At 38.9% G+C, this 26,918-nt stretch overlaps 1 protein-coding gene across 7 annotated transcripts in view; it reads left to right on the top strand.

Moving 5' to 3' along the window:
- The window catches only part of MCF2L (MCF.2 cell line derived transforming sequence like), a 145,711-nt gene that overhangs the window by 95,357 nt on the left and 23,436 nt on the right, over positions 1-26,918 (top strand). For all 7 annotated transcript variants that reach the window (XM_005419967.2, XM_031056171.1, XM_031056172.1 and 4 more), the window contains exons 4-10: positions 10,905-10,995; positions 20,625-20,744; positions 21,572-21,688; positions 22,197-22,346; positions 23,021-23,145; positions 24,950-25,064; positions 26,028-26,147. In XM_005419967.2, the coding sequence (XP_005420024.1) occupies positions 10,905-10,995; positions 20,625-20,744; positions 21,572-21,688; positions 22,197-22,346; positions 23,021-23,145; positions 24,950-25,064; positions 26,028-26,147 (838 nt within the window). The remainder of the gene's footprint in view (positions 1-10,904; positions 10,996-20,624; positions 20,745-21,571; positions 21,689-22,196; positions 22,347-23,020; positions 23,146-24,949; positions 25,065-26,027; positions 26,148-26,918) is intronic.

Raw genomic sequence — 26,918 nt, forward strand, 5'->3', positions numbered from 1 at the left:
ATTACAATCCAGGCTGAAGATATGGAACCTGTACCCTGCTGTTACCTTGGCAGCCCCTCAAATTTGTCAGTGAGAATATCAGAGGACTTCCAGCAAAATCTGTCACGCTGTGTGTACCCTTCCTTTCTCAGAGCACAGCTGCCAAACAGTTGTAAATACCATATGTTGCTGTAAGCAGACAGGGTATGGTCTTAGGTTTGAAGTAAGAGTGTTGTGTCTTAAACGTAAGTGGTAGTCCAAAGCTTTTGGTCGGATTCATACCCTCACAAGATTAAGGTCAAAGCCCAAATTGTTACTTATAGTCTGAATTTTTACTGGGTTTAACAATATTTACACTTGTTTCAATGTCTACCTTATAAGTGTCTTAAACTGGTTTTAAAGCCCAGCCCTGTACAGGTAAAGCCTTTGCAGTCTTTAAATCCCATTTACACCTTTAGGGTTTAGAGGATTTGGGTAGCATGTATGACACGCACCATCCGGTGGTAAATTTAGTCTGCTAATAAGACAAAGGAAATTAAGCACTGTAAAATTGTGAAAGTTAATTACTAAAATTCTGGACTGTCACACAGGGGTTTTGATTAGTCCAGTATTAAATTCAGAGAATTTAACACCCTATTTAAGTGTAATGGCACAGTTCTAAGATAAATTGTGCAGCATTCCCTGTAAGCTTGTTCCAATGCTTTGTGCAGTAGCATTAGTGGTTGTTGCAGTGTCATGGAAATATGTATAATTCTAATATTGCAGTTCTGAATAGGTGTAAAAATCTTTTATGGAGTTGGACTTAATAGTTCTAAAATGAGGGCCACACAGGCTTTCTGTTGCTCAATTTACTTAAGCTTAAACCGACATAGAGCCCTTTTGCCTTTATTGACCTATTTATCCTTAATTGTCCCTCCAGGATAACGTGACCTACTTCAGCCATCTGTAGTTAAGTCTAAATGAGTCCTCAAAGTTGTTGTCTTTCTTCAAACAGTCCTTCTAAAAGCAGCTGTGCATGACCTGAAGAAATCACACTGTGTTTTCCATTTAGAAAATTATAGCTCTTCCTTAAAAACTCTTATTTTACTTAATTTCACACACTAAAAGGGGATTTGTTAAGCAACAACTTGTTAAAATAATTTTTCCTTTACCTGCAGAAATGCATTAAGGTCACTCTGATTTTAGTTCCTTGGTGGGATAAAGCTTGTGAAGTTCTTGGCAGGCAGAACTACACGATCTTTAAGGTCCCTTTCAACCCAAGTCATTCTGTGAATCATAAAAAAGGCTGATGGGTACCATGGAAGACAGTGAATGCACGTGGTACAAGCAGATGTCCAGGCCCAGGCAGATGATGATGCCTGGACACTTGAGTTGTTATTTTTAACCGTGGCTACATTCCCTCAGCTTCCCCCCCAACAGCAAAAGCTTTTTGGAGCAGAAAGAAGGTCAGCATATATGATAGAAGATAGCCAGCATTACTGTCTTCCAATCAGTCATGGTTAAGGAGGAAAATTGCTGAAAGTGGAAGAGAGGCTGATTTGAGGACCAAAAGGAGCGCAGGAGATAAAGAGCAGATATAGGGACCAATTGAGGAAGATACTCATGCCCATATCTCTGAATCTGAGCAGGGAGATAAAAGAAGTATGACTTGGATGTTATATAAATGGGCATAAATATTTTAAAATAAATAAGGTGTGTACCAGTGCTGGCCATTTGGCCAAGGAACACGAGCAGTGCTTGAGGCAGAATTCCCTCATGTAAATATGTTGGGATTTGTATCTCACAATTTCAAGAGCCCTGGTTCTGGGCAGACTTCTGGTTGCTTTTGGGACCAAGGCTGGAGAGCAGCTCTCCTGTTGGTCAGTGAGTTAGCATTTGCCTTGTTGCCAGGATGTCTGTGGTAGTGGCCCATCTTCCTTGAGGGTTCTTGGTCTGCTGGCAGTGCCGTGAGCTGCTGTCACAGTCCTGTGGTGACCAAGGAATCTTCAGATCTTCAGAACAGGCATAGGGCTGCACATAATCACTCGTGGCTGTCTGACCTACAATCATTGTGAAGTTTTGAATTGTTAATAGCCCCTTAGACAAAGCTCTTTGAAGTTGCTCTCATTATTTTTTCTCCTGTTTATCTGGCTTTTAAGATCTCCTGTCACTGACATAACATCATGTGTAATTATTCTTGCCTATGCTTATAAAGTGACAAAAGGCATGTATTGTCATGGTGTCACTCTGCCTGGCTGTATGATTCTGCTCATCTCTTCTGCTTCATGAACAAATTTTAATCACTTGCCTATGATGGTTTTTATTTATGCTACCTCACAACCCAACACTCATCTAAATTCTTCTTTGCCCGCTTGCTGAAAATCCTAAAATGCAGTTTTGGTTATCTGATGGTTCCCCAGTCTTGAGAAAATTGCAATACAGTGTGTTTTTAGACATGCCTGGGACATGAACTAATAACAGCTGAGACCAAAAGTAAGCATAATAGGAAAGGAAAGAGAGAAGGTTTTCATCAGTGGTACCCTGGATAAGATTTAGGGAGAGTTAGCTGGAATGCAGAGAAATCAGAAAAAAAAAAAAAAGGTGCATAGCTGAGCCAGGGAAATGCATCAAATTTCTTATCTGAACCTTGTCTAATTATGAAGCTTTAACAGGTTCAACTCCAACACAGAAGCTCAGAGTTTCTTAATTTCCTGTGCAGGTTCATCTGTTTCTGTGAAGGGAAAGCAGTAACTAGCAAAAAACAGAATAAAGAGACAGTGTAAATGCTTTGGGTTTTTCAATGTGCATTTAAAAACATATCTATTCACAGAATTTCAGTACAGAATTAATTAGATTGTAGAATAGTATGGATATTGTTTTGGGGGATGGAAGGAGGGGAAAAAGTTTTTATTTTCAAAATCAAATTTGAGGTATAAGCGTCAATAAGAAATGGTGCCTTCTTGTTTGCAGGTTGTGCTGCTGCTATGGAATGTCACAGCATCATGTTGGTGTGAAATGTAGCTGTTAGTGGCAAGAGATTAAAAGATAATTTTTACTTGGCATTCAGTGATTTTGGACAGACCACTAGAGGCTGCACTTGTATAACAGCACTTCTGGCTGTCTTATTCTAAATTTTCATCTGCTGGAATTCCTTCTCTTTCCTGTATTGCTTCATGAACAGTGGCCAGCCTTAGTTTGAGCTGCATGGGTTTTGCCTTCCACAGTTACAGTTCATTGAGCTGACTATGACAGGGCTCAGTAATCAAATAGAACATATTTTTCTTCATCAAGAGCCTTCTTTTGTGTTGAAGCACAGTACAGGTTGCTCACAGATTAAACACAGTAAGGAGGATCTGGCAAGCTTTTTCTCTGACTCCAGAGATGAGGCTATGGAGAGACAGGTGCAGTGCAGAGACTTCCATGCCACTGGGCACCAGCTTTGAATTCAGCACCTCAGGGAGTTTGAGGTGAGCTTTCTTGGGTCTGCTTTGGATGATTTTTCAATGAGACAGAAGAGATGGACATATCCTTCTAGCATTGCTGCACTAGCTGACTTCTTCAGTGTTTTCAGCAGAAAAGATAGAGGTTACAAAAACTGAAGGCAAAACTATGTTAATTCTGTCTGAAATTACAGAATTCATGTAGGAAGTTGTTAATCACTGCATTCCTATTTTTGCCCCATATGCAGTGCCATGTACCATAAATAGAGTGCACCTGTAATTTCTGGTTTTTCTCATAAATATTGCTGGAATAAGAACTGATTACTTATGGACTAGTTACACACCTCAGCTGAAAGTGATTCTTGTAGGAACCTGAACTGAGATGTCACAAATGAGTATCACCACAAGATGTCAGTTTTGTCACTGTTTGAGTGGGAGCCAAAATGTCCTGCCAGTTTGCTTTAGGGGCTCAGGAGGTCTGCTAGGTAGCCAAAGAGCTTCATCTGGGTGTTCATAAATGCTGCTTTTGTTAGGGACAATTCTGTCTTCAGATTTGTTCAGTATATTTGACCTCAGTCATACATCTACATCTGTGGCAGAACTTGGCACCACATTGCTATTTTGCACCACACTGCTATTTTCTGTCTAAGGGACTGAATGCCATGACAGCAACATGCAGTTGGATATGCAGCCGTCTTTTGGAAATACGTTTTCATTCCATTTATTTTCTTGGCAGATGATTTCTTTGCCACTGATATCTCAATTACAATGCAAGCCTCAACTTTTCTGTTGAAAAAAATAGAAAATAGAATTCTAAAGTTTGCTAATTTAGAGCAAGTGTAGTTAATGAGAAGGTTTTACTGTTCAGAACACTTCTAACTTGTTTTAGGAGTGAAATTACTTTGTGATTACATTTGATATAATGTCATTAGTATCAAAAATGATAAATTGCAAGTTCAGAATACAATTTGTAACATTTTGTAACTTTATAAAATGCTACATTTGTAACACATTCTAAAGGATTATAACTTCTTTTATTTGCTAGGCTATTCTTCAGTTACATGCTTTAAACACTGATTTAAATGCAGCTTTTTAGAAAACTCATTAAGTATGATCTGGAATAGCAGCAGCCTTACAAAGGAGCATTCAGCTTAGATGCAGTGTTAAAACCTACAGGCTTGCTTTGCACTTGAAATGAGGAAATTCAATGTAAGAGCTCATATGGCTGGTTTATAGATCCTTTTTCAGTTCCTGCTATCCCTAAATTGTTTTGATCAGGAACCTTCTGCAGTGAGGCTGGGTACTTTGGGCTATAAAAGCCTCGAGACAATATCTGAGGCTTTCAAACTGGAGCTTTGAGGAATATGATGTATATCAACATATTTTCATCACTTACTTGAGAAATCCCAAGTCTACTTTCTTTTCCTTAGAGATGTTGGTTTAAAATGTAAAGTCCCTAAGTTTGGTTTTACTTTGGATTGTGAGAAAGAAGCTGTCATAAGATGAAAATATTTAAAGACCAAATGAGTACAAGACATTTTAAAATTATTAAGCAGCTTTTAAGCATTTTAAAATTAGGGATACATGCCAAATATTATTTTTTTGTGCCTTTTTTAAAATACCCAGCAGGTGGATTTCTTTTGGAATGAAGTGGATAAATTGGCCAGTTCTGAAACAAAGCAAGCTTTACAATAATGAGCAATCAAGAATTGTAAGAAAATGAAACAGTTCTAGACCTAATTATGGTTTAGTGGCTGGATGCTACATTTTGTATAATGTTACAGCTGATTTTTTAATTATTTTTTTTTTGGGTCAAGTGCATAACCTGTTAAATTCTTCTGCTCTAGGAAACCCTGCATCCTCTAGGATGTAGCTAATGATCAAATTGAAGCAGTGTGGGTTACCCTACACAAGGGGCAGGAGGAGAAGAGATGTGCAGCAAGGCTATGCCAGGTGAATTGTTACTGCCCTTTTCCTTGCTGGCAAACCAGCATAAAACTGGTGCAGTGAAATGTCACCACAGGGCTTAGCTGTTTTTTTTTCCTTTCCTAGTTGCTGTACTGGAGATTTTTATCTTTATTTGTTAATGCCATTGATATCACATTCTTCACTATATTATTTGACTGTCTCCTAGAGCTTGTAAAGGCCATTAAGGAGGTGGCTCTTCTCTGCTTCCATTAATTGCTGGGCATTCGTGGTTTCATTTTGTTAGTGTGTGAAACACTGATGATTAAGAAAGAATTCTTGTCTCCCCTTCACCCCCCAAGAAATCATTCCTAGCAGCAACAGGAGCGATGGAGAAGTAGTCTTTGAGGTGGCTCAGGTTCAGTCAGTTTGAAGTGTCTTGTCTCTGCAAATGTAGAATGCAAAGTTTCTCTTGGGAAGCAGCAACGTTGCTCATTAAGTGTCTGATTTCCAGTGGGCTGTTCCTAAGCTAAGTGACCAATGATGAGTGGGTGAGGAAATTCCAAGTCCTTCTTACATAGGTTTACAGTTGTATGCAAAAAAAGATCAGGATTTGTGAGGTACCCCAGACCTCACATCTTTTGAAGCAGTGTGTGTGTGTCGCTGTGCTGAGGGTGAGGAAGCTTTAGGATAGGCTGGTACCAGGGTTCTGCTCATGATACAGATGGCTGCGGACATTGCTCTGTTCAGTGCAGTAATTCTTTGTGAAATGTTGTTGAAGCCCTACTATGGGAATAGCTGTTCAGCCCTTGAGAGCAAGAATTTCAAGTGCACTTGTATGCTGAGGTAGGGAACAGTCCTGACTGTCACATAGGCCAACTGTTTAATAATAAAGCTGTAAGACTGAATTTCAGTTTTAAATAAGTGGACTTGTGTAACCCAAAATGCTGTACAGAATTTCAAATGTGCAGAGGTTTGACACTTTCAGGTCTCTAGGATGAACTCAAAGATTTGCTTTGTTTCATTTGTAGCAGAGACCAATGTATACTAACTGCTTTCATACAGCAGTGTAGAAGAAATAGGAAATTATTGGTGTAGCAGTTGTCACCACCCATACCTTGGAGAAATGCAAGGATCTTTCAGAGGATGTTTATGTAATTTCTTCCACATACCCCAGAGGGAAGTTTCTTTCCACAGTCCTGTGTACTATAAGCTTTCCCACCCTTTCCCCCAAGTGCATGAGCTAATAATTCTTGCAAACAAGACAAAGAGGAGATGTCCCCATAATCTAAACTGAGGAGTCACTAAGTGGAAAATTCAGTTCCTGCTCTGCATGGGAAACTGGCTGCTTGTTGGGCAGGTATTTCAACTTCACTGTCATCTCCTCATAATGGCTGTACACTGGCTCTCCAAGACAGGGGGAGGGGCGTGAGCAGAAAGTCCACCCTTTGCTGCATCTTCTCCTGTCCTCTGTGGCCCTGCGTCCACTTTCTACCTTTCTAACCTGGCCTTTGTGAGTTTGCTGGACACATTTCCTGCAGAAGCAGGGATGGTTCCCTGCCTTTCTAAAAATGTTCTGTTCTTTGTTCTGGTGGATAAACAGAAGAACGGTGCTTATCCCATGATGTTTTGGGTTTTTTGGTTTGGTCTGGGTTTTTTTTTGTACATGTATTAGGAGAGAAACAAAGGAAGGAAATACTAAATTTGAATTAGAAGTTTATATAAATTATGTTTCAGAAAGTACACCGGATACAAGTTATTACATTAAAGACAAAAAAGGTCATATGGGAAATGTTAAGAAGCCTGAATAGACAGGTGCTTCTGCTAAGGTTTTCTAATATTTCTCACTGTAAGGGTTGCTTTCTAGTAATTTACAACTATGCCAAATTTTCTTTCCATTTTTGAGGTGCCACCTGATTTTATGGTGTAAAGTTCAGCCAAAATAGCTGTGTGGCTCCTAAGATGCCAGGGAACAAATCTACCATGCTCTTCAAACATTGAGACAATTGTTTGAGAAGCTCAAGTGTCTACCTCCTTTGTTCAAGGACTCAGACTTGACACTCAGAAGAATGATGGCTTTTGTGTCAAGAAAGTACCTTGAGAAAAATCTCCTAAACCCAGGCCACGGATGCTAAGTAACTACTCAAGCCAAAAGTGTCCTGCTTCATCCTGGAGCTGAGCAGGAGCTTTTCTATGGTTACAGGATGAGCTGCTCTAGAGCCAGGTCTGCCACCAGGGCTGAGAGCAGGAAGGCTGTGGCATGGGGTGTGGGGGCCACCTCTTGAGCAGGAGGCAGTGCAGACAAGCTGCTGGACTCCACAGGCAGGAGCACAGCTGAGGGAAGTGTCCACCCAAGGGAAGATACTAGGAGATGGAGTGGGACATAGCGTACAGTTGGAGGATGAAGGGACTGTGGTGTTCAGGAAGGGGTGAGAACTGATGTCATTCATACTGACAGTCTAGAAAGAAAAAAGACTTAAAAAGAAAGAAAAATACTTTTTTATTGCTCTTGGGATAAGGAGTGATGAATGGGATAGACAAATGTCAGTGGTGGAGACAAGTTTATTGGAGAGTGATGCAGAGGCATGAGAAGATGTGAGCTAAGCTGATGAGCACCGTGCAGGTGGACCAAAGCAGGGAAAAAATCTTGATGAGCTGTGCCCATCAGAGCGTGCTTCTGCTGAGACACTGAGCACAAAAAAAATGCATTCCTCTCAAGCACATGGATGGGTAGGGGAAAATCATTATCAGGATAAAATGTAATAAATATGGCTGAGGGGAAGAGGGACAGCTGGCACTCACAGTTAATCAAGAGCCAAAGGAAAATTGAGTAGGTGCTTGTTTCCAAAGCACCATTCCCTATGCCCTAGAAAGGAGGAGGGTATTGCAAGGTGTCCTGCATCCCCATGTGCAGGTGCGTGTCTGGAGGCAAGGAGAGGTCAGTAGAGCAAGGGTACATTGGCAAACAGACCTGTTTTCAATATTTACTTTTCTTGAATGCATGACATTGTTCTCTTTGTAATGTTCTCAGCTTTGTTGTACACAATGTCTTAGTTTGGTTTGTTGCTTCCTGCCTGTGACTTGCTGGAGCTGGATCCCAGACTCCAGAGCCAGGCCTTTGCAACAAGGCACTGTTGTCAAGATAACAAATACTTTTCCCACCCTCATTGATTTGGAACAGGGTATGTAATTTTTTTTTTTTTCCCACCGGTCTATATTAATGGAGTATTAACAGGTTGAAGTCAGATGCTCAAGACTTTGCTACTGGGTCTCTTCTGGGTAGCAGTGGGGAATCCTGGCTTTTTATGTCTGAGCTTGCTGATTCATGCAAGCATACAACATATTTGATCCTTCTATTTGATCCAGTGGAAAAAGAAGGTTGGCTGAAGACGTCTTTTGGGCTATCTTAGAGATGTGCTTTTCTTTGTTAATTCTTCTACTTAAGTAAGCCTTGTCTTTTTATTTTTCTAGGATAATCATATTGAGCTCTGCTTATTGTCAGGTGTTGAGGCAGGTGATTAACTGTGTGAAGCTACCATGTAGATAATTTCTGGGATCCCAGCTGAGCCTGCATTTTCATGTGCTCCTAGAGAGAAATCCTTTTGATGCTCTTTCAGAGAGTTTAATTTTATTCACATTGCACTGAAATATCAGTATTTTCTTGAAATATTATACAGATGTTGCATTTGGGTACTCTGAGATTATGCTTCCTCTGAGGAAGTATGAAGGGATTTCAGGGCTCCTGGGAACTTCTACTGAGTAGGGAAAATAGACTCTTCATTAGTCTTAATACACTCCAAAATCCACACTGACTCCTGTGGGGACAGCTGTAGCACTTTATTCACTCCATTGATCCACATTAAGGCTGTGTACCCAAAGAGTTTGTTTTGCCATCTGATTATTGTGGCACGTGGTTGCTATTAGAATTTTATTTTGCTCAGTCACTAAAGGTTAAAATTGCAAGACATTTAAATGAGGAACAGGAAGAGGCTAAAATCAGTCTGAATCTGTCTCCTCCTCTTGCCCTTTAAATAAAGAAAAATAAGAGAGGAAACTTTAGTAAATAATGGAAATTTACTGTAGTGGGAAGCATATTGCTAATATAAAGCCCTGTTTGTCTGCAAGGGTTGTCAGGCTTACAAGGCAAGTGCTCAGATGTTGTTTATCAGTGTTGTCCTAACCCAGAGGCAAGAGTTAAGTAACTGCACTGAATGTGGGCAGTGAGGATCACTTCTAACATTCTGCTGTGCTAAAAGGATTGCTTAGCTTGTTCTGAAAGAAAGCAAGGGCTCCTTTGCATTTCTAATGATTATTCATGTTTCCCACTGAAGAGTATGTCTGTAAATTTGAGAGATGCTGCATTTTGTAAAAGAGAGGGAATAAACTGTGAGTCCTGTTTAAATCTATAATTTTGAAGAGTAGCTTAAGATGACACATCTGGGTGCCTGTGTTCTTCACCCTCCTAAACATCCTCTTATCATTACGCTACTGACATAATCTTATCAAGAAAAGCTGGTGTTTCCATGATTCAGCAATCTTGAATAAAGAATCCTGACATTCTGTAGTGTTGATTTTTATTTTTCTTTTCAGATATTACCATAACAAATTGATGCACAGATATTACCATAACAAAGCTCACACAGCGCCACAGCAGGCCTTGCAATAAATCATCAGATGTAAAAATACGACACATATACTGAAAAAGGAGCAAATGTATGAGAAAACAATTAATCTGAGCCTGTCTGCCTTGCATTTGCCTGCTGTTTCCATTTTGATTGTGATTGGCTGGCAAGGGCTGCTGCTGGCATTGCACAATTGGCTTAGATGGGGAATTACAAAACAGGAGCACATCCCTTGGTCAGGGCTCGGTAGCACATGCAGCTGAGCACAAGCAAAAGAGAAAGGTCACCTGTACGGCAGGATTGGAGCAGAATCTCTCTCACAGATGTTTCCATTCCAGAGGAGTGCCTCTGAGCTCGTTGTTCTCATCTGTGGTTTGAAGAGCTTAAATGCCCTAAGGTTTTTTTGTTTCAGTGACCGTGCAAATGCACCTAGGAAGAAGTTTACAGCCTGGAGGCATATGAGGATTTCAGATGCGTGGAGCAGTATCATGGAATGATCAGAAGGATCTGTGGTTTTCAGGAGTTTTAAGTATCAGTGAGGAGGAAGACAATTCAAACAGAAGGTTAAAAAGCAGATGCAAAAGGAAAACAACTTTATTTTGATCCTGAAACTATACTGACAACATCATGAGGAAGGGATTATATCAGCACCAAACAGTGGAGAATCAATCAGTCTCATTTCCTTCTGAAATAATCCCTGTGCAATAAATGTAAATACTATCTTTGGTGAAAAAGAGGAATTCATTATTTGAATGCATTTTGAAACTCTGCAATACGCTGTGGGACTGCTGCATCTTTGCAATGGTGTATAGTGTGTCTTTATTTAAGATGTTTATATGAAGAAAATTCTGCGCAAAAAGGTCAAGCTACTTTTTTTTTTCACTATTTTTTGACTGCTTTTCTGTATGAGGGAACCAGGAGTTACATTTGTATTTTTAACTAAACTTTCCTGTTTTCTTCTTTCCTCCTCCAAACTCAGTTTACGAGATGCTGGAATTGGATTTATTCTTGTCATAGATCGCAGACAGGACAAATGGACCTCTGTGAAAGCTTCCATACTGCGGATAGCGGTGAGTACTCTCTTAAATTACTCCTTAGAAAGATTTTTCTGTGTTGAATCTTCCTCTTACGAGTGGAAAAACATAATTTTTTTTTTCTCTTCAACAATATGTCTGCTAATAGATGATACAGAAGGTATCCAGTAGGTCTTTTGTATCCCAGACAGAGCATCATGTGTCTCTGATGTACTTTTAATGCAGTCTACGGGTCAGGACATCTTCCTGAGTATGCACTTGGAGAGAGTGAATGTGTGAGCATGCAGCTCTCCCAGGTGGGAGCTGATATTTGCATGGACACCCCATGGGTCCCATAGAATTTTCACTGCTCAAATGAGTTTCCCTTTTATGAAGAAATGAGGGTGAGGGCCCTGGTTGAGTTTACTACTTGTGAAAGGAGTTCACATGGAAAAACTGTTCTTGTGATGTTTGATTTAAAACAAGGATTACATGTAAGCAAGAAAATCTTATGTGCCCTCTGTGATCAATCAACAGTACATGCTCTTAACTTTCCCAGTCTCCCTTTCAAGTAGTATGAAAAAGAACATTATTAGAGGCTTTTTTTTTCCTTTTCTTTTTTCAAAAGTAGGGAAGGACAGATTCATGTTTATCATGTGCTTATTCTACTGCTGGTTTACTTGATTTTTTAAGTTTTTGGTACATGGGTTGCCTTTTTTTTCTTCCTTGTTATCCTTGCTTTAATTGTTAGTCAATAGTCTTTCCAGTTAGGGCTGAAAAACAAAGCTGTAAGTATCTTTTAAGTTTTAATGGCTGAAAAATTTTGACTCTGTAAGATAAAAGTCAAATCAAAACAGTAAATGTCATTTTAATGTAGCCTGATTCTGGCCAAAAAATCTTTTGTTTATTCTACAGTAAAGGTAGTACATTACTTTAAAGTAATACATCTTTAAAGGTAGTATATTACTCCCACTATATGATATTTTGTGAATGAATATATAATGATATAATATTCCTACAATACAACTCTTTACATAATAATCATAGTAATAATGTTAATATGTTGAAAATACATTGAAGTACCAGCAAAATTTGCTTTTGCAGCTCATCTTGAAATTTTGAGATGCAGCATTGAGTAGATTCCAGTAGTGAAAACTGAGAGCAGCATAATTTAGGATGACTGAAGAAAAAGGCCTCTATCTGGAGGTTTGGCACCTCTCAAAAGTCAGTGCTGTAGTTTCTGTTCAAGGACAGATAAGTGTTGCACAGATTATGGTCCTTTTATTTGCATAATTGGGGTTGTGAGGGTTAGGGAGCAACTGCAGACAAGTTGCTTATGGCTGTGATGATAACATTTATGGTAACATTCCTCCAGTGTGTGTTACTTTGCTTTGAAGCACAGTGAATAGAACTGAGCAATTACTCCCCATTCTAAGGGATCTGTCACTGTCGTGATGATGTTGGTGCCTAAAGGATTTAGGATGGTAAGTGCAGGAGCAAGGAGCACTGCACAGTTGCAGTACTGCTGCTGATGGGTTATTTTGCTTTTTTCAGCTTTTCTCATTCTTCTGTGAGCTTTTTCTGAAAGAAGAATCGTGCTTCTTAGCTGCAGTCTAATCTGTTAAAGGCAGGATTTTTTATATTTGCTTCTCTGTTGACCAGCAACACTGTTGGCTTTGAATTGTACCCATGTATATATGTATATAGCAGTCCTCCTGCTGGGCTTCAGCAATAGTCACATCAGCCCTGAACATGTGAAAATTTTGTGTTCCTATTCCAAAAGAAGATGTAGTGAAGAATTGTTTGCTCTTGACCATCATATCTTTGCTATACTATTTGATATAAATGAAATCTAATGCATTTCAGCTGTCTGTTTAACAAAAAAACAACACCAAATATACAAGATATGTATGTTGTGCTAAATTAGTGAGGTCCTATTGATAGAAAGAGATTTCTTTTGAATGGCTCAAGGCTAACTGAAGACTTCCATGTGCTTGGTTTTTCCAACGGTCAGAATTGTCTTTTGGTGGTTTTGAGGCATCTGGGTGGTATTTGGGCTAGCCAGAACGTACTGCATGTCTGAAAGCCTGATAGCTCTGCTAGTTTCAGTCGCAGAATCACAGAATGGTTTTGATTGGAAGGGACCTTAAAGATCATCTAGTTCCAACCCCCCTGCCATGGGCAGGGACACCTTTCACTAGATGAGGTGGCTCAAAGGCCCATCAAAGCCTGGCCTTGAACACTTCAGGGCATAGGAAATTCCCGCTTCTCTGAGTAACCTATTATAGTGCCCTGCCACCTCCACAGTAAATAATTTCTTCCTACTGTCCCATCTAAACCTACCCCTTTCAATTTGAAGCCATTTCCTTTTTTTTTAAATTTTTTTGATTGCTGAAGCCTATTGCTGTGTGTAGAGACAAGAGTGTCATGTTATTTGAGATAAGAATTTTGGCTGTTGGTTTATTTTGTCATTTCTGCCATCTTACTTATTTTCTCTCTAATCATCCTGGGGGAGTTTACCCTTTTGTGTGTGCTGCTGCTGCAGCACATACAGTGCAGTGGGACTGAGAGCAAAGCCAGAGGCCTGGGCTGAACTATGACATTCCCATCACTGATACCCTGGCAACTGTAGGACATGTATTTGTAAGCACTGAGCAGCTGTGAAACAGAAATTCATACTAGCATGGATTTGTTATTATTATTTCTTGTTATTTTCAAGACTCTTCATACACATTTGGTTGTACTAGTGGGTATTGAAGTATGTTTTGAAACAAAACCAACAAAATGTTTTGTTTCAGGCTGATATTATTGTGGAAAATGTATTATTGAAAACTTCTAAGCTTCATTTTTCCTTCTTTGTTGTTAGGGGTACTTTATTTTTTCCTGGGGCGGAAAATGAGCAGTGATGAGCTGAATCTGTATTTCATGCTGATACTTGTTGTGGTCAGGACTCTGGAGGTGAGGTTAACCTGTTTTTGCAGACATAGTGGAAGGCCAGTGACTGCGCTGCTCACCCAGGGTGACAGCTGCTGCAGCACATGCAGTGCAGTGGGACTGAGAGCAAAGCCAGAGGCCTGGGCTGAACTATGACATTTCTTTTCCTGGGATGTGACAGAGATTGTGGAAGAACATGCCCAGGCATACAGACCTTGCTATTGTTTTATTCTACTTGATGAAGTTGCAATGGGCAGGCAGCCCAGGATGTTGTTGTGAGCAAGGACAAGACTTGCAGACTTTGTGGCTTAAGAGACACTGCAAACAGCATTATTCCTTTTATTCCTCAACTGATTTAGCTGAAGTGAACCTATTAGCCTAGGAAGAATCTGATCTACTGGGATAGTCAGGCTGAGAGGTGAAATTCTGATAGAGATTCCAAGAGCCAAGTTAAATGTTAAGTGTGAAGTCTTGATAGCAAATTGTCATGTTGTTAGAGAGACAGTAGAATTTGAAAGTTCTTACAAGAAAAATACTGAACTTAGTAGTTGCAAGTTGTTCACTTGTAATACATTATTGTTTGAGGATACAAAATTTTTTCAGCTTTTTGCCCGGTCGCCTGCAGCAATTCTTCTAAATTTGTATTAGAATGTCCTGTTTTCAGTAAAACACAGTATTCAGAGTATAAAGAGACATGCAAGACCTTGCTGAACCTTTTAGCTCCCGGGGCTGTGCAATTACATAGTCTCATGGATAAGTGTGCAAGGAGGAGCAGTCATGGTGGCTGGTAAAGCAGCTCTGTATTGTCCCAGCTGAAGTTGGGTGAATGACAAAGGACAAATGGTGAATGGCAAATTGATCCACTTGTCCTTTCCATGCAGTCAAAAATTACTCTTTTTCTTTTTTTTTTCTTTTCTCTGCTAATGTTATCATACCCAAACAAGCAATATTCCATCCACAGTTGTAGGAGCAAGGCTTTTTACTGATCAATGCATTCTAGGATTTCACACTGCTCTCTTCACAGTTCCAGTGTATTTTGTTTTAAAAATGAAGTCTGCGTCATTACATTGTATTAGTCTCTTCTTGTCCTGTCATCATTGTCTTCCTCCATCTGGAGGGAAGGATTGCAGTGTGAACTCACTCTTTTAGACAAACAAAAAACTGCACTCAACATCATTAAAAGTTTTACCATAGCCATTCATCAACCTCATACTGAAGTCCAGGGAAAATAAACTTCTTGGTGCGTAGGGAATAACGTACCTGTGGGCCACTGCTCTTGAGTAAGCTGTTAGGATGAAGGTTGGTTGTTTTGTTGGTGAGGAATTTTTATCCAATTACAAAACTTTGCAGCCCTTTCTAATGTGACAAGAGATAGGTTTTATTCTGCCTCCTGGAGAAGAAGTTTGCTTTGTGATTTGCCACCACTAATTAAGGATGCACTGCATGCAGATTTCATGCCTTCTGTTTTGGACTGCCTTGTCCAGAGCACTGCTTTTCTTAGCTGTTCATAAATCAAAATGCAGTCTTCACTGTAACAGTGGCTTAGCCCATTAATTTCTTTGAAGATCAGGGCCAAGACTGCTGGCTGGCAGAAGAAACCAGAAGCCAGTGGACACAGCACACGAGAATGCTTAGGTTGGACTCGATGATTGTGGAGGTCTTTTCCAACCTAATTGATTCTTTGATTTTGTAATACCAGCCTAAACCTTGCAGGAGTCAGGCAGTCCCATTTTTGTGCCATCTGGAATCTTATTGGTTTGATATCCAAGGTGAGAAATGAGGAATTGCAGTAATCCAACTTTGAGTTCTTTGGCCTTCTTTGTAGAGATGTTGAGTTTCTTAGTGAGTTCTTGATGTAGAAAATATATGTTTTTTAAGTGGTGCCCCATGAAAGGCATTGTTTTATATTTATATGGGATAGGTATTTCCCATTAGCCCAATTTCTAGTTAGCTCTTTGCATCATGTCCCGAAAAGTAGTGACGCTTCACACTTTGTATGACTTAAGTTTGACAACACTGCTCTTCTTTCAGCTCCAGTCATGTTTCTCATTTAGCTTGGATTTAAGACTAGAACTTGGCAGCATGATGAAGCTGAACAGTATTTGTATTAATTTTGTGGCTCTTGTTATGAATGAGTACAATAAATGATAAATTAGTAAGTTTATTTTGAGATCAGTATGGTTTTGTCTGATTGCCTTGGATGTTTTGAGACTACTTCACATGCAGGCACTTTTGCAGTTATCCTTGTGTACTTAGCCATTTTTATTTATTTTATGTATTTGTTGAATATGTGAAAACATAAGTGAGTCACTTAAACTCAGAAAGCAGGATCATAATGTCACAAGCATTAAATATAGATCTAATGCAAAAAAGTCCTATGTTTTTAAAGCTAGATTTCAAGCTGCTCTTTTTATGAACTGATTTAATTCAAGATTCTTTTGTGACAAGAATTATGTGTAAGGCACTTGTTCATTTTAGCCAGGAATAAACAGTCTTAAATAGGTAAGCAAGTAGTTACTAGGCCCTTTATATACAGAAGTATTTTGGAAAGAAGTTCTCTGTGGCTTATGGCATATTAGTAAGTGCAGAAAGGAAAACAGCACCACAGAGTTTGGTAATGTGGGTATTTTGAAGCTTTTCATAAAATGAAAATTAGGTTTTTTCCAAATATTTTAAGACAGAACTACTAAAACTGAGTCAAGCATTAGCTCTTTGATGGCTCACATATGATACACAATAGTTCTGCAAGCTGGCTTAACTTCAGGGTCAGTACTGGTGGTACACCCAGCCTGTCTGCCAGTAATTTCTGTGAAGAAAAATGATAGTTAGGATTATAGGCAACTAGCATGTTGCATATAAACTAACAGAGGAGGCCACAAAGGTGATCAGAGGTCTGGAGCATCTCTCCTATGAGAACAGGCTGAGAGAACTGAGGTTGTTCAGAAGAGAATGCTCTGGGCCAGACCTCACTGCAGCCTTTTGGTATTTAAAGGTGGCTTATAAAATAGAGGGAGAGTGACTTCACACAGGCAGATAGCGGTAGGACAAGGGGGTGTTGTTCAAACGGAATGAGGAGAGACATGACATGTTAGGAAGCAATTCTTTACTGTAAGGGTAGTGGGGCACTGGAGCAGGTTGTCCAGGAAGTTGTGGATGCCTCAGCCCTGGAAGTGTTCAAGGCAAGGTCAGATGAGGACCTGAGAACCTGATCTAGTGGAAGGTGTTCCTGCCCTGGGGGGGGGGGGGGGGGTGTGATTAGAAATAAGTGATCTTTAAGATCCTTTCCAATCCATTCTGTGATTCTATGGTAATTTGATTTTGCATTTTGCCCAGAACTCAACTGGATTCAGTCTATACATTTTCCCCTTTCCAGAAACCTGGGACATGCAGTGAAATGCTCCCCATCCCTGAGAAGCAGATGCCTCAAAGCAGGCAGGTTAACCTGCTCCTGAGAAACTATTAATGGGTTTTCTGGAGAACTTAAGATTGTTCCCCATTTTGTCCAGCCAGAAAAGGTTCTTCCCCTTATTCTAGGTTCAGGATACTTGTAGGGCAACAAAGATCTCAGTGTATTGGAACACTTTGATCCTGGGGCTGTGCTGTATACAAATTCCTGATTTGATCAGATTTAATCAAAAGCTGATAACAATGAGTACATCTACATTTTTTCTCTTTAGAATTGGCATTGACCTGACTGGATGAGAAAGTGAAGATGAGCAGATAGAAAACTAATCCCATGACTGTCATGAAATATCAAACAAATGCAAGTGAGATGAATGAATATATGGGCTGAACTCTCCTAATTTTTGGAGAGAATATGAAAAACATGATTCCTAGTCTCTTTTGTATTGGCTTAAAATCAGATAAATTCAATATTTGAGATAAGATGTTGAGGGTACTCTTAATAATAATTAATCTAGTAAAGAAAGACACTTTGGGGAAAAAAAAAAAACAGTTTTTGAACATACAGACCCTTCAACAAATCTGAGTAAGGTTCATTGACTTCAGTGAAACAGTCCTTGAAGACACTTTATTTGATAGCACTGCTAAACATAACATGAATATTTTTTGGTGCTTAACATTTAGCAAAGCATTATTGAGAAGTCATTGTTTGTTGTCTGGTTAGCATACAATGGCTTCAAACAAATATGCTGCTGGGCTGGAACAGAGGATTTTTGTTTTGTTCCAGTGTTCAGGGTGAAGTTGACTGGTCAATGAAGTTCACAGGCATCTATGGAGTGTCTCTTACATCATAGCATTGTCTCTGCAAGTCACCAGGGCTTTAGCAAAAAAATGTTAGGAAAAGTAGTAGTATTTTGGCAGTGCAGATACAACCTTTGATAAACTGTAATAGCTGGCACAAGTCCAACATTGTTTACTGTAGCACAACTTCCCCTTCTTGTTTCACAAATATTAATTTGCAGATTTTACTCCTAGCCACAACAAGGGAAGGAGGCATCACTTTTTAAGACATGGAGTTTTTTTGAAGAAAAAAACAAAACCAAATGGAGACAGACTAGTGGAGACCAGTTTACACTGTAGACAAAGTCAAAGTAATCTAAAATTTGAGCTTTTGTTCAGAGTGAAGGAAAATTTCTGACAGGTTTTGAATGGGAATGAAAGTGATACCAAGACTGTATTGACCTCAACACCATCATTTTGGGTTTACACATTGAGATAGAAAATAATTGCAGTGCATATTCTCTGTTTTCATTGAATTGAACACCATACTTAATTTCATCATGCAATTAAACTCTATTTCATAGGACCTAGTAGACAGTCCAGAAAAATTTACTATTAGATTGCATTTGGGTAGTGCTCTCTGCTTCAGTAACAGCCTAAATGTCATAAAATCACAGATTGGGTTGGGAGGGACCTTGAAAGACCATCTTTTGTGGCGAAAGGGTGCCTCAATGATATTATCTAGCACTCTGTCCAGGGAATTTCCCAGTGCTCCAAGTAAGGCTAAAGGGGTTGCAGATATTGGCTGCCATAGACAGTGGGTCAGGACATCATGTGGTGGGATGGGTGTCTCACAAGGAGGCACCTTATTTTTTTTCAAAATATGTTACCTAAAAATATCTCTTCTATCATTTTTATTCTGAAATATTTGCATTGCCACTGAAAAAACTTCACATTTTGGAGGTTAAAGGTAAAAATAACTGTTCAGTTGGACTGAACAATTCTGTTACAGGCACAAAATAGATTGAAGTGTCTGTTGAATGAGAGCAGTAAATACAGCTGTCATTCTAAAAGGCTTATCCAGGAGATTTATTAAAGATTTTTTTGTCTGTTCTTTTAATGCTCTGAAATAAATTTGTGGGTTTGCTTTGTATGGTAATTCAGAAAAAAGAGTAAGAAAAGTATAATCTTTTCTTTTTCTTCTGAATGTAGTCAGAAATTTTCTATGAAAAGTTTTTCCTCTGATAACTATGGGTTAGTAACTTCATAGGCTGCACTTTTTTTAGTGAATTTTAGAGTGCAAGGCTGAGGAGCTAGTGAGGACGCTCAGAATTACCTGGTTTCTGTTCCCAGCCATCAGACTCCTTTGGAACTGAACCACTGTACTTTCTAGGAAATGTGGACATCACTGAAATGGAGACAGATTGAGAAGCTCAAGCCTTTAAGGTTCCTTAGACAAATGAAATCTTGGTTGTGTACTGAATATCTGGGGAACCACAATAGATCTTGAAGCTTTCCAGAGAAGTGTTAAACTACTTTTCCCTTTAAAAATTCATAATTTCTAATGCTAAGTACCTGGAACCCTTGGAAACCTCAAAATTGTTATTAAATCACTCTAACCTTCCAGATACTAACAGTTCCAGTAGGCTTGGAACAGAGCATAGCATAACAGCTCCTTCAGTCAGTGGGGCTTTTTTGGTTGGCTTTTTTATCTTCCCTCTGGTAAACCAGTTTGCTAGAAAAGTGAAATAACTTCCAACAGTATAATGAAGAAAATTGCATACTTAATCATTATAATGATCATTTCTTTAGTGAATTTCACTGCCTCCCTACAGTGGAAATACTGAATAGAGGAGAATGTTTCCAAGAGTGGCTCAATGCCAAATATGCAGATTTCTGCCACAGCAGAGGTTGCTTTTCAATAATTTAATGCTATATTTTTAAAAATTTCTTCTATCTTCTGTTTTCCCTCTACCTATTGTAGAACTGAGAAAGATCCATCGGATTGCTAGTTGGAAGTTGATGAGGAAAAAGAGAGCTGAGATTTTTTATGCTTGATTTTAATTTTTGTCAGCCAAATTAAAGCTTTTTCTTAAGTTACTGCCTGAGAAATCCATCCTCTGTGGCAAAAACTTATGTAGGCAACTGGCAAGGTAGTATATGCACAAATTAGAAATTTGTTGTTAGGTTTTCACAGAATGATGGAGGTTTCTTTGGCATCTTCTATTAAAGTGAAGATGAAGTAACCATGAAAGTCTTGTTAAAAAAATACCGAGCCACTGCTGTTTGTTCATTAGCCTCCTTGGGTAGGTTGTAATCTTAGCTGAAGAGCAGTACAAGCCAGCCCTGAAAAAAAATGGATTCCAAGAGAATAGATCCCTGTTCCCAAAGACAAGTAAATGTCTTTTGAATGAAGTTCTTTGTACTAGCCATGCAACAATATGATTGGTCACCCCATTATGGGAGGCCTTTGATACAGTGAGTTTGTGGTTTATCAGGGGCTTCTCCTTGTTCAAAAATATTTTCTGGAGCTGAGGCACAGAAAATAACAGGCTAAACTTGCTTTGCAGGCATCTTTCCCAGGGAACCTGCAATTAGTCCTCGTTCTGCGCCCAACAGGATTTTTTCATCGAGCTCTCTCGGACATTGCTTTCAGATTCAACAAAGATGAGCTTAAAATGAAAGTACCTGTAAGTAATCCTCTGTTTTCACTTTACTACCAGGAATCTGTAAAAGTACTTAAGGTAGCCAAGGAGGACCAAAGAAGCCCCAACAAAAAGCCATGCTTAGAGGCAGTTGTGGCAATTTTAGCTAATTCATGATGGCTTTTTCTTGAGAGTGTATGTGAATTTTGAAGCAGATTCATTTCCCATGAACAAACGCTATGGTTTCTGTCACTTGAGCAAATGTACAATGGATGCCTGTTGTTATATTGCCAGTAAACCCACAGATTGTACTTTTGTTTGCAAGTGTATGGCTTTTATATTTTAAAATAAAATTTGAAACTATATAAGTTGATGATATAAAAGTTACTGTACTTATCAGATGTAAATTGAAAGAGGGAAAGATGGTCTTTAAGAAAATTTCCCCCCATCTTTCATTTATTTTGGAGAACCAGTGCTTACATGACAAATCCATGTAGGCACTATTGTTCTGTCCTGCAGACCCAGGATAGCAAGGAAAAATGAACAAGGAATAAATGTTGCTTTTAGAAAATAGCCAAGTACAGTTTAACAAGATTTTAAAAATCTGGTAGTGTTATGCTGTATAATCCATAAGCTTTTTTTTTTAACATGCCTTGTGCCCATGTCCATATTCAGTCATTTACATTTACATCATCTTCACCTGAAAGAACTGTTAAATTTGTGTTTCTATACCCACAGGAAACAGTTCCATCTCTCACTTTTATATTAAAAAATGCATCTTCTCTGTCAGTGTCTGAAGGATGGGGCTCAGAATCATTAACAAGGGACTTGTCACCACTGATCACGTTCACTTTTTTTCTGTCCTGCTGCAGATCATAATGCTGGGCTCAGTGTCAGAACTGCAGGGTTACATTGATAAGACACAATTAACAGAAGATCTTGGTGGCACCCTGGATTACTGCCACAACAGATGGCTGTCCCGTCGCACTGTAAGTCTTAGGTTTTGTTATAACTTTTCAGCTTAATGAACCCTTCTGTTTTATACCCTGTCATTTATAAAACAGATTCCAAGTGATGCAAGTTGACTTGCTCAGTGTGAGAAGATGTTCCCAATGGTACTTAGTCATCTTAGAGAAATAATATGAGTAATAACTTGGGAGGGGTTTTCTGAACACTTGGAGCGAAGGAGCTACAGTGTGTTATTGTATTGAGGTTTATTGGTTTTGCTACAAGAAAGAAAAAGCTCAAATTATAAAATAACTCCAGATTATAAAAATATGAAGAAGATACACCTGATACAAGCCTAAGAAAAACATACAATTAAGGAATTAATGGTGACAGTATCTGTTGCTTGCAAAATTCTACTTTGACCATTTTTCATTCTTGTAATTCATCTGTTTGGGTTTGTTTTGAGAATTATATTTTGTGTGCTTGTGTTTGTTTGTACATATGTGTGTGATGAACACAAAACATCTTTAATGCTTTTTATTCCAAAAGGCTATAGAAGGTTTCGCCCAAAAGGTTAAGCAAACAGCTCAGATTCTTCAGTCCTTTGGGACTGAGCTGGCTGAAACAGAACTACCAAATGATGTGCAATCAACCAGCTCCCTTCTTGCAACACACACGGAAAAGAAGGACAAAATGAAGGTATGTAGTTTTTGTAGAGATGCTGTCTTCTAGTTAAACTGTCTTTTAATTTATAGCTAGTAATATTAATGGAAAACATGGATGATGCTAGTAGACAGTAGCAATGTGAACCAATGATATATTTTTGAACTTGCTTTTTTTTGATGTTAAAAATCCTTTTTGCATTGAAAAATGACATTTCTTGAAACTAAGTTTACGTATGTACAAATGCATAATGGGTTGTATGTGAAACAGTAATTTCTTTGTAAGTAGTGGTGTGTTTAATTTGTAGTTTTGTTTGCAACAGGAAATTTGATTGTATTTGCATGCATATTAAAATATATGGCCTTTTGAAGCATGAACAAATGTTCTTTCAAAAAGGATTAAATGAAAGCTCTTTGGTGGTTTCAGAACTGTGCATCTAACATTTTTGAGATATTTGTAGCCTAAAGCTACACTAGAAGCCTGTCTACCATGAAAATTTAACTCAGTTACACTGGGGTCTTCAGATGATAAACATGGAAGAAGCTGACATTTATCATTTACTGTCTGTTGTCAGCCACTGCTTTTAATAAAACTGTGCTTGTTCAAATGCTATTGAAATCCTTCTTTCGATTCAGCGCCTTGTGAATTCTGCTTAAAAAAACTACATGCTGCTACAGCGTGTGGGGTTTTTCTTTTGTTTTGTTTTGTAGGAGGATATCAGGGTAGCAGTAGAACAGGGAGATGATATCCTTGGAAGCATTACAAAACCAGTTACTGAGAATCCTGATTACAAACTGAATCAAGATCAGCTAGACAATCAAATAACGGTGGAAAGGTGAGAGGTGTGAAATACTAAATGTGCTGCTTTTCTGCTTTTTTGATTCCCCCCCAGCTTCTTTATTTAATTCCATATTTATGCTTTGAAAATAAGCAAATGTTTCAATGTGAACATTATAAATAATTTCAGAAACAATTCCTCTGTCAGATCTGTCCTGAACAAAGTAACGCTCTAATGCCCACTGTGGGATCCCCTGGCTATAGGGAAATGGAGTTGGAATTCTGATACCACACAACACTGTTCTTCTTTTCATTTCTGTCACATTTGGACTCTATACTTGAGTATCTTTTCCTTATTTTAAAGAATATCAATGCTTTGTTTAGAAACTGAAGTGCAATCCAAGAAATTTTGCTGCTGTACAGTGGGCATGAGTGGAAGACTGAAGTGATCTATCCCTTCTTTTCGGTAGATTTGTCCATTTCCCTCAGGTCCCTTTGAAGTGGGAGGATTTTTTTTCTCTTAAACCTGATAACTTATCAATATTGTTAGTAGCTTTTGAAGGCTGTTAGGGAGTACACCACTCTTGAAGTATCTATGCACCGATTTCCTATGTGCTTCCTCTGGGCATATAAGTAATAGGTATTGTTTTCCTTTGCTCCCTGCCTGCCACATACACACCCCCCTCACATTACTGCCAGGTTTGAAGACATTATATCACTATAGCACAGATGTAAATTTTCACAAAGCTATGAAAGCATAGCTCATTTCCCCCAGGCTGCATTCTGCATTCTTTTTTTGTCTGTCATTCTGTGTTTCTGTTACACTCAGGCTGGATTTCTTTCCAAATAACTGTCCATTCCAATCCATAAACCTTGGCAGAAGTCACTTTTTTTGGTCACTGTTGCTATCAGCTATCCAAGGACGATCAGGGTGGGGGTTGCTCATTTATCCTTAACATTCCTATTCAATACAATATCTGACAGAAATTGGAACAAACTCTCTGTGTGCGTGTGTTACTGCCTTTTCTCTTGATGGTTTTAACTTGTAAATTCAGAGTTCATTTCTGTAGTGTTAAAGACAAAAGTTCATAAAAATTCTGATGGGTTGCCTTCCCCAGATGTAGTCTAAGTACAGCAAAGTGCACTGTATAAAGTCCATGGGATATCATGCTGTCAAATGCAATTATAGAAGTAAGTTAAGAAGTTAAAGTTCTAACACATTTGCCAGAATTATAATCAAAGATTTTCCTCATCAGAGTACACCTATACACTTGCCTGTGATATTTAATTAATATTTCTAACACATTTGCCAGAATTATAATTAAAGAAGGTTTTCCCCATCAGAGTACACCTGTACACTTGCCTGTGATATTTAATTAATAACTGTGCTTGGAAGGGAAGGAGCAATGGCCTTCAGGTTTATAGTGAGCTTTGCTCCAAAGAATGAAATGTAAGGGCAGCTGCCTGGTTGTAGCAGTTCAGATTTTTTACTTTAACTTTTCCTGTTAGCCTAAGGCTTGGGTTCCTCTGCGTCTTAACCCACACACATTTGCATATTTATGTATGTTAGCCCCAGGTCCCCATGTCCTCAGGCCAAAGCTGAGAAGGTGCTTAAAATAAGCACTTGCCCATTTTCCAGAAATTTATGTTTGTGTTGAGTTTCAGTTTTTTACATAAGTGTTATTTTAGGAAATGATACTGTGTGATGCAAAAAGTGTTTCTTGTATCCAGTTTATTTGTCCTGAAAAATACTGCTTTGGGGAGGTTTTTTTTTATTTACTGTGGAGGATTGCATTGTCCCTTGAAGGTTGTACCCATCATTCTTAGAGTATTTTTTATGTGTTTTGTTTTGATTTTTAAAGGCTACTGGCTCAATTACATGAAACAGAGACCGCCTTTGATGAGTTTTGGATGAAGCATCAGCAAAAACTAGAGCAGTGCCTGCGCCTTCGGAATTTTGAACAGAATTTCAGAGAGGTGAGAACTTCTTGGTGGCAGTCAATATTTGGTAACATAGAAATTATTCAGAAAATGCTTCCTGCTCTTGATTTTACAGTTCTTGTATGTACTTGCAAGCTTTCTCCAACCTTTTTCTTGTACTTGCCCTTACTTGACACACTGCTATCTTTACTAGTTTGGATTCTTGCCAAAGACAAGACATAACATTTTTTTTTTTTTTCTACAGCCTTAGGAAGTTCTTTGCCATGCACCCAGCAGTGTATAAGCATTCAAAAAGTCCTTTGAAACCTGTTCTGTACCACAGAAACATAAAATGCTGCTGCAACATTTTCATCTTGCCAATAGATCCTTTTAAGGAACCAAGTCTCAACTAAACATTCTGGCTGAAATTTTATGAAAACTGTCTCCAACACTGTGGGTGGGAAGTTGCAGCCATAGTGTTAGAAGCTGGGTGGAGGCTGCACTACAATTTTCACAGCCAGTTTCTGATCTCATGTTGTTTAATTCATGTGCTCGATGGCACCTACAGACCCTTTATCCTGGTGTAGCTGATCTCTGAGCACAGCCCCTGTGTCTCCACAAGAGCAACACTCAGAAACACTCTTGCAAGCATTTGTCTGTCTCTAAAACAATTGCTGGAGTGGGGACCTCTCCCTCATCTTCTGCTGTTAACATTAATGTTGCTTTGCTTCCTTGTCATCTGGTAAAAGCAAGATCTTAAATGTTTCCTTTGCATCTTTCTCTTGCATCTTTTTCAGTACCGGGAAACAGGATTACTTCACTGCCTTTTCTTTGTATTTGTTTTCCTTTTTAATTGGGGGGGGGAGGTATGCTGACAAAAAAAGGTGCTTTGTCTCTGTGTCCCAGTAACCACCTAATGTGAGTCACCTGACTGCAAATAGTGGCTATCACCTATGTAATTGGGGGGCCTCTGGAGAGGCAGAGGTCTCTTCGTTCATACATAGCTGTGTCTCATTTCAGGTCAAAGCAGCTTTGGATATTGTGTCTGAGAGACTGTCTGCTTTCACAGATGTGGGAAACAGCCGTTCACATGTGGAGCATATTTTGAAAGACCTTGCCAACTTTAAAGAAAAATCAGATGTAAGAACTCTGCAAGTCTCCTTAATTTCTACTGTGACAATGCAAGTGCAGAGGGGAATGGGATTTGGTTGTTGAGTGTGTCAGCTTAAGCTGACAACAAGGCAGAATCAGTGCCTCAGGTAACGTACAGAAGGAATCTGAAATAAGGTCTTCAACCATTGGAGCAGAGTAATTCTTGGACATCCCTCAATAAAGAGCAGAGTGACCGGACACAAAGTGTGATTGCTTCATGTAAGAATTGTGTGAAGTGTCTACATAGCCAAGTTTTGCATTTACTGATCAAGGGACCACTTCCGTTCCTATTAAAGCCATGTCTTTCAATAAATCTTAGAGATAAGAAAGCTGTGTATTGAATGTACAATAAAAATGGCCAACAGAAAAAGACACTGAACAATATAGAAAGGGAACCTTTTTCTGATCTGTGCTTTACAATGAAACAAATTGCTCCCTAAGTGGGGTTGTTACTCTTAAGGCTGAGATTGTTTTTTTTTTTCAATTTGAATTCAGATTGTTGCTGTATCCCAAATTGCATTCATACACACACCAACCCTGCTCAATAAGGCATAGAAAGACAACAGTGGTTCCTTCACAAGGAGCCCTGTGATTAAACAGTGATAAACTCACTGTTATTTCTGAGGTACTCTGGTACAGGAAAGTTCTTGGGCAACTGGAAAGACAGGAAATCACTTTGATTTATTAAGTAAGGCAGATATTAACTAAAGTTGTATTCTTTATCAATATTTCACTGTGTAAAAATTGTTTCATTGGTCT

Source organism: Geospiza fortis, unplaced genomic scaffold, assembly GCF_000277835.1.
Source record: "Geospiza fortis unplaced genomic scaffold, GeoFor_1.0 scaffold192, whole genome shotgun sequence".
NCBI lineage: Eukaryota > Metazoa > Chordata > Aves > Passeriformes > Thraupidae > Geospiza > Geospiza fortis.